Genomic DNA, 16,369 nt, shown 5'->3' with positions numbered 1-16,369 from the left:
TTTTGTTCTCTTTGGAGACATCTCTTTGTCTTAAACTGAAGTTTTAGTAGGAACCTCACTATAACTGGCGAAAATCGATGATCTTTCTGAGTTAGATTGACTAAAGTATTTACTTAGCGAAAATGGCGCTTGATTTTAGTACAATTATGGCGAGCGAACGTGCATTTGTTGACAAACAGTATTTACCACAGTCTCGTTCTATTAATTCCTTCATGTTCTCAGATCATATGCTACCTATTCATTTCTTCGATACTTTGTATACGTGCGTGTTTGAGCCTTAAAACACGGAATGAATCAACAGATGGAACTGGTATACATTCTTTCACTAACGCCCAAACTCACTTAAATGAAATGATTTTTCTCTTATGATTCCCATTTTCAATTTTGGGGAAAACTTGTTTGGAAAGCAAAGAACACGCCATAAGAGCAGGGCAATCTGAAGTACGTTTTGTTTAAATTTTTATGAAAGGGAACACGGCGACGCGTGGCCTTCGCGCTCCTGCGGCTGCTGGCAGCGTCTTCAAGCGGGAGTGATAGCAACCACATTCTCTTCTCGCGTCATCTCGCGGCGAGCAAAACAAGATGTCAGTGCTGATGTGAAACCGCTAAGGTCCCTAGATGTTTCATCTAGGGACCTTAGAAACCGCTGGAAAGATTGCAACCCCCTCCCCCTTCAAGGCGATTATTGGCTCTCGCGTAATCGCCTTCATGCCTAGTTCACACTGAAACATCCGCCTTCTACAGCGACCGAAATTCCCCTGCCGCCGAATATGCCATCTACTACGGGGCGAACGCGGGATGGATACGATGTCACCCGGTTGTTGTCGCGGCTTGCAAACGCTACTACGCTTTCCGGTGGTGCATACTTCGACGATTCTCGTACGCAAGAAGCAAGAAAAGACAGTACTGCATACTTTGCTGGCAAGTGGCTGTCTTGTAATGCACGAAGAGCAGAAAAACCACCGACGCCAGCGGCGTTGGTGGGTTTGTTTTGCTCTGCAAGACCGCAACAAGCTCGGTCACGCCAACAGCAAGCTCGGTCACTTCTTTCACAATGCGAAGTAGGCACAGAGTAGGTTAAACTCCCGTTGGTTTCAACATTCAGTTACGTGCACTGCGGCATAACAAGTGAGTAGGGCTTGGCCGCCATTTTTCAAAATTCCTTGACTAGCGCTCCTATTGGTCCGCGGTGACCGATTCGGCGGCAGACGCCGCAAAAATCGGTCCGATAGCGATCGGCGCGGAGAGGGCCCTTTCGGCGGAACTCGCCGCCGCCGAACCGGATTCGGAGCACTTTCGGCGGCCGGAATGCTCAGTGTGAACGCAGCCTTAAAAGGGGGAGGGCTCCGGTCGGAATCTTGCCGCTGGTTCCACATCAGCAACGAATCATCGTTTTGCTCGCCGCAAGATGACGCGAGAAGAGAACGTGGTTGCTATCGCTCCCGCTTGAAGACGCTGCCAGCAGCCGCCGGAGCGCGCAGACCACGCGTCCCGGTGTTCCCTTTCATAAAAATTGACACTGTACATTCTCAAATGCACACGTCCAAGCATGCATTTAGTGACACACACGCCAGCTATTTACGGGCAGTTTCAGAGAGCGTAATACGTGTTTCAATCTCGCTGTACATCAATGCCGCGTATTTCGGGGGAGTGAATGCCTGTATAATGGCGCCAAATTGAGTTTGCTTCGTTTACTATAGAGTTGTGATGTAAAAATACGCTTGTTATTTTGATTTGCCGTCAGCGTAATTGAAGCTCCATATAGCAACCGAATAACGAGAGAAGTTTGTGTCAGAATTCACAGCTGATTGACAGGCGCGCCGCAGTTTTGGTGGCGGGGCTAATTATTTTGGAGGAGGGAAGGGGGTATTATTATTTGACTATAGATATATCTTTCGCCTTACGCCTATAATGTCTCCTATTCAAACAAATGGTTCGCAGGTTATTGTCGCGACATTCTGATGTCGTACGACACCTTCTTTCAAGTGATGGGCCTCCTCTGCCTGCTGAACGTCTTCTTCTGGGCGTTTGCCGAACCGTTTTTCAAGAAGCAGAGAAGAAGCGCACGAAAGGCTCAAGAGAACAGCCGTCCGCAGTAGCATAATGTTCATTATCATCAACACATCTTCGCAGCAACTTCTTTTACTCCCCATCAAGCAGTAGCACCGCAGCACGCGATTTCAAAGTAAGTTTCTTTAGTTTCTTTTGATAGAACTTGACATGGATAATTTCACGCATACAAGGCTTCTATATACTTCGATAGTTCAGTCTATAGATAAACCCCGCAGCGGTGGTCTAGTGGCTAGGTACTCGGCTGCTGACACGCAGGTCGCGGTGTCGAATCCCGGCTGCGGCGGCTGCATTTTCGATGGAGGCGAAAATGCTGTATAGGCCCGTGTGCACAGATTTGGTTGCACGTGAAAGAACCCCAGGTGGTCGAAAGTTCTGGAGCCCTCCACTACGGTGTCTCTCATAGTCATATGGTGGTTTTAGCACGTTAGACCCCACATATCAATCAATCAGTCCACGGAGATAGTGAATCATTGTTTTTTTATTTATTAATGTTCCCTGAGCGCACATTAGGGTATTACGTAGGGGAATGCAAAAACAAAAGAAGGTTAAGCACAATATGAAATTAGAACGCGTCGACCAAGTATATTAACATCACGTCATATTAATAAAGGGGTAGAAATGGCGAGACGTAACTACAAGTGGGGTCACGTGGCTTGTCATTAGACGACAGTTCAACGGAACTCGCATAGTCACCGAAGGACGCATAAACGCAGTCACGTGGCTCGTGTGTGCACGGCGGGGATGAAACACTTCCGGAGTCGTCGGCGCCCGTTTGCGGCTCGGGCGCGTCAGATTCAGCACACACATATCGCTGCAGTTCGTCTTCAATAAAAGGGACAATCTGGTCGCAGTTTTCGGAAGGAAACACGGGGTCCACGGCTGCGAAGGAAGCCGCGTCTACTGATGCAACCTCGGAACAAAACAAGAGCTGTCCACACAAAAACTGGTCGCTGTCGCCGTGTCCGCTCGACTTCATATTCGATGCGTTGTACGTTGCTGGCACGTTAAAGGATGTCTCGCCATACTGTAGCGCATTGCCAGTTGGCAACGCGTAACTGTTGACGCACCGAGCATGTGTCGAGTTCCCAGAGCACTGAGTGGCCATAACGTCATCGCTGATTGTTCGAGAAGAAACACGCACATCATCAGGGTAGCCATTGGTCAACGGGATTTCAGGGAAATCTGTGGTTGAATACGCTGAAGCAATTGAGGAATAAGTTTTCTGCCACTCACTCGTAGGCGATGTTCGGTTGTGCTTTTTCTTCTTCTCCCTCGAAGCTCTGTAGCGGGAGACGTCATGGGACTTGAGCAGTTGCCTCTGAATGTACCGCTTCAAGTTGATCTTGGCTTTAGTCTTCACTGGCCTTTCCAAGGCAGCCCGAACGGTTTCGGTGGCGCGACGCACGAACTCGAGCAGGTCGTCGTCCGGTGCGGCGGAGCTTTGAACACCAGCAATCCCTTCCATCGAACTCTGTACCAGCCCGTTGCGTCCACGAGTTGTCTACCCTGCGCACGCTGCGGCTCGACTGAATGAGTCTTTGCGCAAACACTCGCGTTCTCACCCACACTCCATGGCGATAACAATGTTTACACTATACTATGTAGGGCCATTCCACAATGTCGGGTCGGTTTGTGCTTGCCGAACCTGTGTTTCCTTTCCAGCCAGCGTGGCGTCGCCTAAAAGGACGGTGATGCGTCACGCTTCGCGTGGCTTCGTGGGCGCTTGCCGGCGATTCATTCCGCAATCCGTGTCTTTGCTGTCGCACTGCAGGGAAGGTCAGGCGCAGGTGCTCATTCTCTCCGATAAATGGCGCGATGAAAACGTCGTCGGCGACTTCAAAGAGCGTCATACCTCTTAGACGACTTCTTGCGGTCGAAGCCGCTACAAAAGCAGGTCGCTATAACGACTTGTTTCACGCTTTTGCAGTGGTGATATGAGCAAGAGCCGAGCATTTCAATGACCCTCATGTATGCGAGTGGCGTTCGGGCAGCATTTTGTTCCCTCACTCGAAACTATTTCCATTAAGCGCAACGCACATATTGCTAACATATGACGACGGCAATTCCAAAGAAACAAAATGACTTTCCCCCTTAAAAGATATCGCTCTCGTTTAGGATACCAAGCTAGCACTATACGCGTTGAAAAATTTCTTACTCGAGAATGCAGTGAAATACACTTGACGCAGTAGCCCACTACGCACATGGTGTGCTGGGCGTCGCCATAGCGCTGATGGTACTAAAGCTCGAAAGGGCAATTAACTGGGCTAGTAGGTGGCTGTTCATGTATATTCTTCTTGCATGCTGTACAAATAAAAACGATAATTGCAAACGGCGAGAGGGTGACATGATGTTTTTAGATCATTCTTCCCCGCGCCGATCCGATTAAGGACATTTATAAAGGATCCGTAGCTTACCACAGACTCGGAAGAGATGTTCACGCATCCATCATGACGTGCCAGTTATGAGTCGCATACGGACGTTGCGGACGTCCTGCCGGTATGAACACACTTGTCGCAGTCCTGTTTCTTTGTTCAGTTCTGTTTGTTTGCAGACTATTCGCTACCCCGAGACGACATGCGCAGAAGGGAAACGCACCAAGTATATCGGGAAAGTGACTGCACGCAAAGATAATAAGCGACAGCAGTCAGTCAGGCAGAAGCGAGCCATTCAGCGAAAATTCCTTTCCTGGCCAACTTGCATGAATTGACGCAAACGGTGATATAAAACTTGTGCGACCGCCCGACTGAAAAACAAGAACGCGCGCGGCCTTGCGGTGACAGCCCGGAATACCGTTCTCACGTGCAGTGCTATAGCGATAATAGTCATGCCACATACGCGATAAAAGATACGCGTATGCATAGTTGCTCGTATGCCTTTCACATGGCGAGTATGTGTGACTCGAGCGCGTGCTGTGGCGGTCGCTGCTTCGCTTGAGTAAGCTTCTCTGTTTTCGCTGAATGAGCGCGTCTAGAGAAAGAGAGACAGAGGGAAAGAACACAATTCGCTCAATCGTAGCCAGGAGCAGTTCAAACGCCCCCCGGCAAAATTTCTCAATTTTGCGCCTGTATATACGCACGTGCGCAAGCACGTACACGCTCGAGCAACCGTAGATCAAGATCGGTGTGAACCCACAGAAAAAAAAAAAAGGCAGATCCCACTTACAGTGGGAATCGATGATATGCGATGCACGAATAAGAAAGGTTGATATGTCACTTTAAAATCAGCACAACGTTACGAGGTGGAAGTAAATGATGCCGTACAGGACTTTCGTGTCATGATTATCATGTTTGGATGTGTCGTTTACCTTCGTCATCTATTCACGTCACGTGATACCAAATTTAGCCTATGTGCAGCTAGAGAAACAGCCACGAGCACACTATGAGCGTGGTATGTTGTCATGCTCTTACATGACACGCGCGTCAGGATTATCATGTTTGCACCAGACATACATTTATTTCGTCATTCATTGACGTCACGTAACACCAAATTTGGTATATGTGGAGCTAGCAAAACGGCCGCGAGCGCATCATGTGGGCCCAATATACTCTAATGTTGCGTTGACGCGCGCGCACGCTGAACACAGCGACGCTACGCTATCAAAACGCGAGCACTCCTCTATAGTCTGACGACAGGCGCGACCGCCGTCTGTCGGCGCGGCCCGACGGCAATCGACGGCAACAACACTGCGTCTCCCTCTTTTCGTGACGGAGGGACGCCGGACGCGCTGAAACGCGCATGCGTCAAAGCAGCGCGGCGCTTGCTTGCAACACCACCTAGACTATTGTCAATAGTCTAGGTGGTGTTGGCGTGACGCGACAAAATGAACGCCGGCGAGCACGCGCACCGCGCCACGTTTAAACGTATTGGCGCCTTGACTGTGGCATGTAGTCATGTTCTCACATGTCACGCATCTCGTGATTATGATGTTTGCAGCAGTCACATACCTTCATCATCCATTGACGTCACGTTGTACCAAATTTGGCATGTGAAGCTAGCGAAACGGCCGCAAGCACGTCATGTGTGTGGCATGTAGTCATGTTGTTACATTACACGCATGTCGTGATTATCATGTTTGGATGTGTCATTTACTTATGTCGTCCGTTCCCGTCGCGTAATACTGAGTTCGGTACATTTGAAGCTAGCGAAACGGCCGCGAGCACATCATGAGCGTAGCATGTTGTAACATGACATGCATCTAATGACTATCATGTTTGCACCAGTCACATACCTTCGTCAACCATTTACGTACCGTAATACCGAGTTTGGTATATGTGATGCTAGCGAAACGGCCGCGAGCGCATCATGAGCGTGGCATGTAGTCATGTTGTAACGTGACACGCATGTCATGATTTTCACGTTAAGGTCTGTCATTGTGTTTGCCATGCAATCATGTCATACCATACCAGTTTTGCAACATGCCATGTGAACGAAACCACCGCAAGAGCTGCAGGACCATGAAATGTAAATCATGACATTCATGGCATACATGTCATGATTTTCTTGTCATGACTAGTCAAATATGTTCTTCATAGAGTCATGTAATGCGATACCAAGTTTGGTATCGATATCATTATTGAAACGGCCAGGAGAGCTAAAAGCCGTTCTTTCAATTCTTTCAAGAATGCCATTCTTTCAAGCATTTTTCTTCGTTGCTGATTCTTCCAAAACTCGTCGGTTAACTACGAAAAAGTAACTTAAAATAAATAACAGATTCGCTATTATTAGCGTTAGCAACTGAACCAGCGAAAGGCGGAGTTGTTAGTTCTGAAGTAATTGATTGATATGTGGGGTTTTAACGTCCCAAAACCACCATATGATTAAGAGAGACGCCGTAGTGGAGAGTTTCGGTAATTTCGACCACCTGGGGTTCTTTAACGTGCACCCAAATCTGAGCACACAGGCCTACAACATTTCCGCCTCCATCGGAAATGCAGCCGGGATTCGAATCCGCGACCTGCGGGTCAACAGCCGAGTGAGTACCTTAGCCACTAGACCACTGCGGCGAGGCAGTTCTGAAGTAATAAAAACAAGGCGTATTTGCGTGAACCGTCACTTCTGCTCAGCAGCCGACAACTGCAGAGGATAGCTCAGTAGGAAATGTGGAACACGGACAGTGGAGCATTAGTTTTCAGCCAGTCAACTCAATTTCGTTTTCCACTGCGCATGCGAGATTGTCATTTTGGTTTAAAAGCTGCAGTAGTAGGTTGGCCTACCAAGGCCATAGAAGAGTAAACAATGTTTGCACAGTTACAATGACCGTGAACAAATAGCACTGAAGACATTGAACACAAGGCTGTTGATAAAAAAAATTAAAATACTCCTCCCAATAAAGGGAACAACATGGTAATGCCAAGAGCGGTGCTGGTGTTCGATTGTGTTTCCATTTCTTTGTTTCCCTGTACGTTTCATTTGTGTGTAGAGTCGTGTTCGGCTTCGCGAATTCGAAGTTCGGGGTCCGCTTGCCACCGTTGCCGTTTCTTAATTGCGACTTCCTGAGCTCGGAGTTTACTTGCTGGCGCCCCCATTTACGTTCGGTTTCACAAGCTCTCGTCTTCTGCTCAGCGGTGCTACTTACGTTGCTTGCGATGCTGTGACAGCTTACGTTATTGATGCCACTATAACTGGCGCCAACGTTGACGTCCACAGTGCCGTTGCAAAGGATAGTGCAACGGAGCAAGCGCACGCAGCACTATATGCGAGCGCACATCTGTGGCGGAGAGATAAACGGGAGAGGAGAAACAACACGGAGACAGCGCTCTGCCACCTCCTCCACCCCACCTCCTTGCGCTTACGCAAGGAGAGGGAGAAAGTCGGCGCATACGCAGTAGGGGAGCGGACGGTCGCCGAGGGACGGACACAGCCCCGAGCAAAAGCTGATTCGCATCTAAAAAAGATAACTCGGAGTAGAATTGTCCTGTGTCAGACAGGTCGTAATAACGTAAAAGAAATTTTATAGACAGATTTTGGGTGCCCCTCAACTCACCCAAGATGCCACCAGGATCAAAGAGTTTCTGGCAGCCGTTTAGGCAAGGTGACTCCAAATAAAGTCAATCTTCCTATACAAACGCCGAAACACGATATCTACCTCATTAACTCAGTTTCCCTACACCACTGTTCACTTACATTTGACGTTCACGATGCATTTCAGGGTAGAGTTTCAAGTGACAAATGACAAGGTCAAATAATTGCTAAGAAGTATACATGTGTCCAGTCAGGGCTTCCGAGATGGGGCCCCTTTGTGAATAGCAGAGCATATCGAATGTATTGGGTGAATTGAGCATGATTACTTTTAGGGATTTCACTTCCATGTCTTTGCATATTTACTGCTTAAACCACTAGCCACAGAAGTGAGTCCAATGACCGCTGAGGCGCTGCGAATATTCGTCTGAAACACTGTTTTATACATGCCGTTCTTCGCTTTAAACTGTACCTCTTCTGCAAGCGATCTCCCATCGCTTTCTGAAGATATCACAGACTGTGCGCTGTTTTGTGATTAAGTACGTCGCCTTGTTTACATGCCTAATGTTGAAGGTATGACAGAATGCGCGAACCTTAATATCGAGCGAAGATGTAGCATAACTGATTTTGGTAGGAGACGAAAATATAGTTACCAAGTACAAACTGTGAAGTTGTAAACGTAGATTTAAAAGAACCGTACATTGGGCCTGTTGGTGTGCTATATTTGCAACAGCGCAGTAAACCAAGGCAAAGGGAAGACTACGCTTGCACAGTGCTGCGTTTAAGCCCTCTTCATCCCTGCAAAAAGACAAAAAGCTGATAACTTTATTTCTTTTTTTTATTGTTATTTGCACTGATATTGCAAACTTGTAAGGATTGCTTTTAAAAGTACTACGCAGAACTTGCTTATGTCGTAACTTCTGAGAGTTCGGTTACTTTATCCTTCTTGCGTGGGTCCGCAGAAGTGGTTGACAAAACACCGGACAGATAAGATTTTTTTTTTATTAATGTACTTTCTTGTGAACACTTCTGGCTTCCCCTATGCTATATGTTGATGTAACAGGCCCAGAAACTGATATTTTGAGGTTTTGCTTCATTTCAGACCCTACAATCGAAGGTGCGCAACTGACCCAACCTTCCAGGTGGACATCGCACTCAAAGCGACTTGCGCAGCAGTTCATGCTGTACGGCAGCTCCGCTTTTGCAGACACATGATGAGTCAACTAAAGCAAGTTGTTTGGGCTGCTGCGAGTAAAAAAAAAATGAAAGGAAAAATGGAGTGTCACCACATCCCAGTGCATCGACGTCATTTCATGTGAACTGCATACAAACATTGAGTGCGTGCACACGCAGGATTCCCATGGCTTCCAAAAATCACGTCTCTTCATTCGCCTGCCAACCATGTATCGCAGTGCATTGCACAAGCACTTGCATGTAAATAAGTCGCTTGTACTGCACGCATGCCAGATGTTTTAACCGGAACCAACGTAGTGAGATTTTCAGTGTAGAAAGAAGGATCGTGAGTAATCACCTATTGAGGGTAACATACCTGTAGACTCTGTCAGGCAGAGGGGTAACCAGATTTTTTTTTTTTTCGGTGGAGAGGGAGTTCAAGCATACATTATTCATGTTTGTGCGTGCATTTCTATGTCTTATACAGATGCAAAATTGAAAAATGTCGGAGAGAGAAGCATCAACCCACTCCTCCAAACCCTCGCCATGTGGCCACTCCAGTGTGCCGTCGGGTCTTGATTGCTTTTTTTTTTCCAGTGATGAAGTGCAGCTCCGGTAGATTGGCCTACTGAATGGTCATGATGTTGCGGTGAAAGTACCAATCCACAAATAAAAATGAATTCACTCAGGTCATACACAGTACGTTTAAGACATGTCAGATAAGCTTGTTTGTGAATGGACGCAAACATCTAGAGCTGGTGCTTCCCCTGCATGTATAAATCCATTGACCTCTTATGTGCAATACCTCGTCGAGCACACGGTGACTTGTGTATGCTATGCATGGTGCACGCGTGGCACAGCCGCATATAGTGAAACGCACAAGCCGTTTGTTTTAGAACGGTCTATATCGACCCAAGCGTGCACAGAAGTCTTTTAATATAGCTAAAGGGAACACGCTGATAAAACAACGCACTTCATTGATATTACCCAGCAAACCTTATCGGGCCTATCGGGACACTAAAGGTAATAACGATAATTCTTATAAAAGTGAATTACTCTTAGAATTTTAAAACTACCACACTTCCCACAAGAAGACTTTTGGTAAGCGAGGAAAGGTGCAAAATGAAAATGTAGGTGGTGATGACACCGTGAAATCCTCCTACCAAACGCCGTGACGTCATAAATTTTGACAGTGTCTACTAGGTCCTACGTAGTTGCAAATTAGTAAAAATGAAGTACAGTGCCCTCTGAGAGGAACGCAGAGTTGACCACAGAGTTGCAGGATATTTCTTTGCGCCAATGTCACCGAAACAGAGGAAATACACTCTGTGTTACGTCACGCGGCCAGATATCAGACCTTGATTTTCCTCTGTTAATAAAATTATACCAGTGAAAATAACAACTTTCGAGACCTCACAGAACAATTTACCATTATAAACCGATTTATTGTTTCCTTTTTAGTGTTCTTTTAAGGTTATTTAAATTGTTGTTCCTCCTTTAGAAGCACACAAGCTCACTGGTATAAAGCATGTTGCGTCGTCGAAGTACTACAATATTTTCAAACATTACAATATAAATAAAGCTGTATTTTCAAACCTATAAATTATACTTTCTCATGTGTCTTACGCCACCATGATCTAGCCACAAGTGTCACCTCGTCGTCAGAGAGTTAACACATATCATTCAAAACAAGGTCCTAGAATGCTCACCAGGTAAGACGTTCTTTGCTTTCTTTGCAATGCAAAGTAATTGTTTTTCAGAGGACATTTACACTTTTGAATCACTAGTCTCATAACTTCACTCGTCATTGCATACTTTCTATAGCCTATAAACACATTTCCGTTCTAAGGTACATGAGTGATGTTCTTGACATTACTTATGTCATTCAAACATTCTATGTATATAAGGTGCTTCGCATAGTAAAAAACAAAGATAAAAAAAGAAGTTGTAGTTACTCTCACATGAATGAAGCTATGAATGTATAGTTGGCCATTGTGTGGTGCTCCTTTATTGCATTTATTTATTTAATTAACTAATACCAACCGTGCGAGATTTTTAATATTCACTTTAGGGCCAAGTGCATTTCGTTATGCCATAGAGGGCATTGCACAACTACCAATTCAATTTGATAGAAGTGTACATGTCGCGCATTGTGTTTTTCCCGGAATTTCAGGAAATGCTGTGACATAATAGATAATACTACAAACAAAACTTTAGTTGCGATATTTCATCAAACCTTATGCTCATCAAGGCCCTTCAATGAATACTCGCAGACCCAAGTGACGTTGAGCGACATTTATTTATTCATACCTTTACTCGTTTCTTTTTATTGTTTAGCCAATCTTGTTATCGAACAAGCACGCACGCACAAAAGCACACGCTCACAGAAACACACTGTACATACCAACCCAGTATCACTCGCACAATGGCTGCAGAAAAAAAAAAAAAAAAGAGAATCAACAGGCGGTCGATAAACGCTATTGCGTCGCGATAGGTCTCGCACGCGACGTTGGGTAACTGTATATTTTCACGCGAATAAAAAGACATCCAACGCCGTGCGATTGACCGTGTCTGCTGTCTCTTCGCACCACCATGTTGGCGCATTAAAAAAAAAATGTGCAGAGTGCGTGGTATGCACCATTATTGCAACTGTGAAAAACACCCACAACAAAGAAAAACAAAAACACGTGACACCTGGATTAGTTGTGTTAGACGCAAGCAGCACCAATGTTATCTTGCCTCCACACAGACTCTGTGTTAATTAAAGAGTAGTGATACATACGACAGCAACAACTTAACATTGACAGCAACCAGCGCGAAAAAAAAAAATCGGGAACCACTGTTCTTGTGATACGTATCAAGCACAACTGCCACCGTTATATCCTGTGCAAACTACGGGCGATAAACATAACACTACCTAAGGCTTGTTCCACTCGGCTACATAAGCAAAATATGACATTAATGTAGCCACCTGCGAGATATTTTACGCCCATTTGGTGGGCGAATGTGCAAAAACAAAAACCACAACGCAAAGAACACAACACAAACACGGTTTGTCAGAACGGAAACAAACGTCAAGGATCCGATGCATACAGAGGTAACTATTGGATTCCTTTACAGGGCACATGCTTTACTGCAATGTTCAAAAGCTTATCACTTAGAACAACACCATTATAAACACCAGTACTACACAGTATATGAAAGGGGCTTCGAGAACAGAACAAGTGAAGTGTGTACCACGAATTAGTTGCAGTCAATTGTTATTTCAGATCAGCAGCACTTTCGCATGTTCCTCTAAGAGTGAGTGAAAGAACTGTTCGGCAATGTAAGCAGCCTTCATACTATGGTTCTCGAAGTCGTTAAAGCATTCAAAAGACCTTCAGTACAGAGGATATTTCAAACAAATATCTCTTTTTGTCATTGTACCAAGTTATTAGAAAAGTAAATGCAAGCGGGAATCGCTACAGTGCACTCTATTTGGTGCCACAAGAACATTTCGCATACAGTCAAATGCAAAACACGTGAAAACATATCTGTCTCACTGCGGCCACAACAAATGCGCAGGTTTGAAAACAGGCTGCTCACTTTCGTAACACAACATTGATCGGCCATTTGCGAGTCTAGTGAAAGAAGTCTGGCGCTCATAAGCTCAGTGCCTGAGGTCTGCGATTTGAGCGTAGGCATCTAGAAGCAGCAAGCAATAATAAAAAAAAATCAAATAACAATAAAACTGAAAAGAGATTTCCCTCCAGCATTTGGCTGAGTGCAGAAGTGTCAGGGTGTCGGCGCTCGACCTGAACGCCACCTTCGCAGGGTTGTTTGAAGCGCTGTCAAGTCATGTAAGACGGCACTAGCTGTACTTCCGAACATATGCAGAGTCTGAGAAGTGGTAAGAAAGCTTTGCTATACATATTTGGAGCAGGGTCAGCCTCGTAAGTTAACTGACACCTCCTATTTTGCTAAACGTCACAAGCGGTAGAGGAGTGCACTAAAAAAGGCAACCAGTTGAGGATGTGGTTTGGTGTCTCGCAAAAGAGAGACTCCATTGTATAAAGGTATCGTGAAAGGGCAGTGCCTAATCTTAAAGTGAGGGCGACACACAGTGCTACCCGCAATGCAGGCCAAAGGCATGAGGTACTCGATACACTGATTGAATGAACGCAGGCGCAGCCACTGTCAAAAGCACAAAACACATTAATCCAGCGGCATTCGGCGTTTCCCACAGGTCGCTCTTGCACCCCCTGCGAACGCTACAACGGACATTAGGTCTTCATTATCTGTCACGAACTGTCAATGTGTGAGGATTAAACGTACAAAAAAAATGTTATTGACAGAATTAAGGTGCGATTTTTCTCGCCGACATGAGAACCGCCATGACTTCCACCAAGTGTGTAACGCCTTTATCGGTAAAGGAGAACTTGAGCTAGCGCAGCTAGCAGAATTACGATGGCTCTGCCCAGACGAGTAATTTTGAAAAGTCTGGAAACAAATAAAGAAAGCGATACTAGCCATAGAAAGAAAGGCGGTGAAGAGGTCTGCAAAGTGAAGCAATGATATCAATTCCAAGAAAAGCATTGCTCTGTCTGTCAACCAGCTTGCTGACCGGTAGTTTTCTCCCATTCCAGAATATCTTTTACAACGACTCCATCTCTCCTGCTAACAATCGCACCTCAGTTTCTAGAGGTTCAGAGCATAGGGAACACACTCACAGACTCAGCACAAGTCCAGCGCGAAGGTGTCTCACGTTTCAACCACTAAACTGTGTCATTCCCAAAGTGAAGCCCTCATAAAAATGCTGTTACCTTTATATAACCACAGACAGCAAATATTATCATGCAAAAGTGACGCTTCCAGCGACAATGTTAGTTCCGATGCTTCGTATACCTGTTGTGTGGCACAGAGGTTGCTGAAATTAGTTACGTAATGTGCCTATTGGTACGACGGCTTGGTAGTAATAGGCAATATGCTTATAATATGAGGGCATATATGCCTAGCCATTCGAATTTTAACATACCTAGTTAATAAACTGCAGCCTCACACACGTTGCACCTACCACTGTCTTTTTCAACGGTGTGCGGTGATATAGAAAGCGACAATACTTATAAGTTATTCTACCAGGTTTGTATACCTCATTGAACCCCTTCTGGATTTGACATTTCATTAAAGCTTACAGGCTAAGTACAGCGTATGTTTTCATCTTTTCCCAGAAACGACATTCGGCAGGGTTTGTCACTCCCACAAGAGTAGTGTTCTATATTTATTCGTGGCAATGACACCAGTCGTGTGTGTGTCGCAATCACCTCTCGAAAGTGGCACCACCATTCCGGCTTTGCAGATGACCCCCTCACGATCAGGACGACAGTCTCAAGTGGGCGCCTGACGCCTTTGTGCGGGCGGCTGATATAACTGCTGCTGAGGCCGCCCGTGTGCTCCCGCATTGCCAAATGGTGGCTGGTGGTGCTGCTGCTTGTGGTGCTGTGGTGGCGGCCTCTGGCGGTATCCACCGTACTCGTAGCCGTCCGTCGGCTGCCGATGATGCTGCTGAGGCTGGTACTGCGACTGATGATGATGGTGTTGCTGCTGCTGGTAATTGTGTGGCTGCTGTTGGTGATGCTGCTGTTGAGGCTGGTGATAATAGTTTGGCTGGTGGTGCTGCGGTTGTTGGTGCTGAGGCTGTTGTTGCTGCTGCTGCTGCTGCTGTTGCTGCTGCTGTTGTTGTTGCTGCTGCTGCTGTGAGGCAGTGGAATTAGCAGCCTCATTCTGCATCATGGCTTCCAGGTAGCGGTAGTCTTCGGAATCACGGCTGCTGTTGAAATGCTGGAGCTGGTGTTGTTGAGGGGCCGGGCCGTGGTGACTGCCACTACCTCCGCCGCCACTGGCTGTGCTCCCGCTTCCCGCCGGACGATGGTACTCTTGCCGAGACGAACTAGATTGGCCCTTGTCCTGTACAGACAAAATGCATGCACGGAACTTACTACAGAACTTCGGAGGACTTATATATTTGTTCTTCTATGTTCACAATTGTTAACACGTCAGGGAGCCAATTGTAGTCTCTGTTAGTAATAAAGTAGCAATATATTTCAAGGCATGCGGCTGCCTTGCTGAAAACTACCAGCCCAGAACACCTATTCACAGAACTCACATTTGCTATGAGCAAAAATGAACTATGGATTTGGCCACACACTTATTTACACCTGAACAACGAAAGCATGCGCGAATCTACCAAAATGCCAAATTAAGTAACATAGTTTGATTATAAATGGAACAACAGAGGCCGAATAAAGGCGGATACACAAGTTCACAGCCAAAGGATCAACCCAGAGCCAACCTTCCATAAAAAAAAACTTACCACAATTAAAGACGAAAACAAGTCCCTTAGTAAAACAACAATACCAGCATGATGCTGCTTCTTCTGTTCGTCCTGTGCTTAATCTGGGGAACAGTGCGTAACTTCATGTCTACTCAAGCATCGAAACTGTGAGCCTGCCTGTAGCTATGAAATTTCGTGTTCCACAATGAGAACAGCACAACAAGAGCAAAAAAAAAAAAAAATCGCATAGCGTCAGCCCACAAAGTACAACTCCCAATGGGAAGTTTGAATCTCAGCTCCTTTTCTTACCAACACGACAGTCGCAATGATGTCCCAGGGCATCATACCAAGGGTATCTTGCATTTCGCACTGCAGCGGCATACGCTTAGTGTGAATGTAGGGTTCACACAAAAGGTACTGACCCATTGGGCAAGTGACACGGTCTGCACGTCTGAGCAGAGTACCTCCTCATGGTTGCCGTAGTCGACGAACTTGACCACGCACGTGTTCCCATTGGCTGACACCTCGTGCACCAAGGCCCGATAGAACTGGGAAACAATACAAAGGTGCAAACACAATAAGTGCACGCAATGATAAACATTAACTGTCTCGCGAGTGCATGTGTGTGTGTGCGTAGATGGGCTCTATGCTCAAAAGAAGACAGAAGCACAACAACGTATGGTGACAAGTGCATAGAGTGGTAGAAGCTTGAAAGAAGGCAGTGTCAAGGCAATATGTATTTAAGTCAACACCACATATCAAACAATGTATTAATGTAGGGTACACTGTTTTATTTCTATTCCTTGTTACTTTAAGTGAGGATCACTTCAAGGAACCGTAACGTCGTAGGCTGCG

At 46.0% G+C, this 16,369-nt stretch overlaps 2 protein-coding genes across 4 annotated transcripts in view; one reads left to right on the top strand and one right to left on the bottom strand.

Moving 5' to 3' along the window:
- LOC119179646 (uncharacterized) overlaps nucleotides 1–15,292 on the top strand; it is a 52,025-nt gene extending 36,733 nt beyond the window's left edge. For 2 of the 3 annotated variants that reach the window (XM_037430776.2, XM_037430767.2), the window contains exons 5-6: nucleotides 1,942–2,185; nucleotides 9,134–10,807. In XM_037430776.2, the coding sequence (XP_037286673.2) occupies nucleotides 1,942–2,099 (158 nt within the window). In that variant the 3' untranslated portion in view covers nucleotides 2,100–2,185; nucleotides 9,134–10,807. Of the gene's footprint in view, nucleotides 1–1,941; nucleotides 2,186–9,133; nucleotides 10,808–14,539 lie in introns of those variants that run through there. The other variant, XM_075882107.1, reaches the window with a different exon arrangement.
- LOC119179634 (tudor domain-containing protein 3) overlaps nucleotides 11,485–16,369 on the bottom strand; it is a 156,356-nt gene continuing 151,471 nt past the window's right edge. Inside the window, exons 12-13 of the mRNA XM_037430758.2 lie at nucleotides 15,937–16,062; nucleotides 11,485–15,147 (exon numbers count right to left, since the gene is read on the bottom strand). Coding sequence (XP_037286655.2) covers nucleotides 14,569–15,147; nucleotides 15,937–16,062 — 705 coding nt within the window. The 3' untranslated portion in view covers nucleotides 11,485–14,568. The remainder of the gene's footprint in view (nucleotides 15,148–15,936; nucleotides 16,063–16,369) is intronic.

The sequence above is a fragment of the Rhipicephalus microplus genome, chromosome 2, assembly GCF_043290135.1.
Source record: "Rhipicephalus microplus isolate Deutch F79 chromosome 2, USDA_Rmic, whole genome shotgun sequence".
NCBI classification, from domain to species: Eukaryota; Metazoa; Arthropoda; class Arachnida; order Ixodida; family Ixodidae; genus Rhipicephalus; species Rhipicephalus microplus.
The sequence above is the reverse complement of the archived record's forward strand: the minus strand, read 5'-3'. Positions and strand labels throughout refer to the sequence as shown.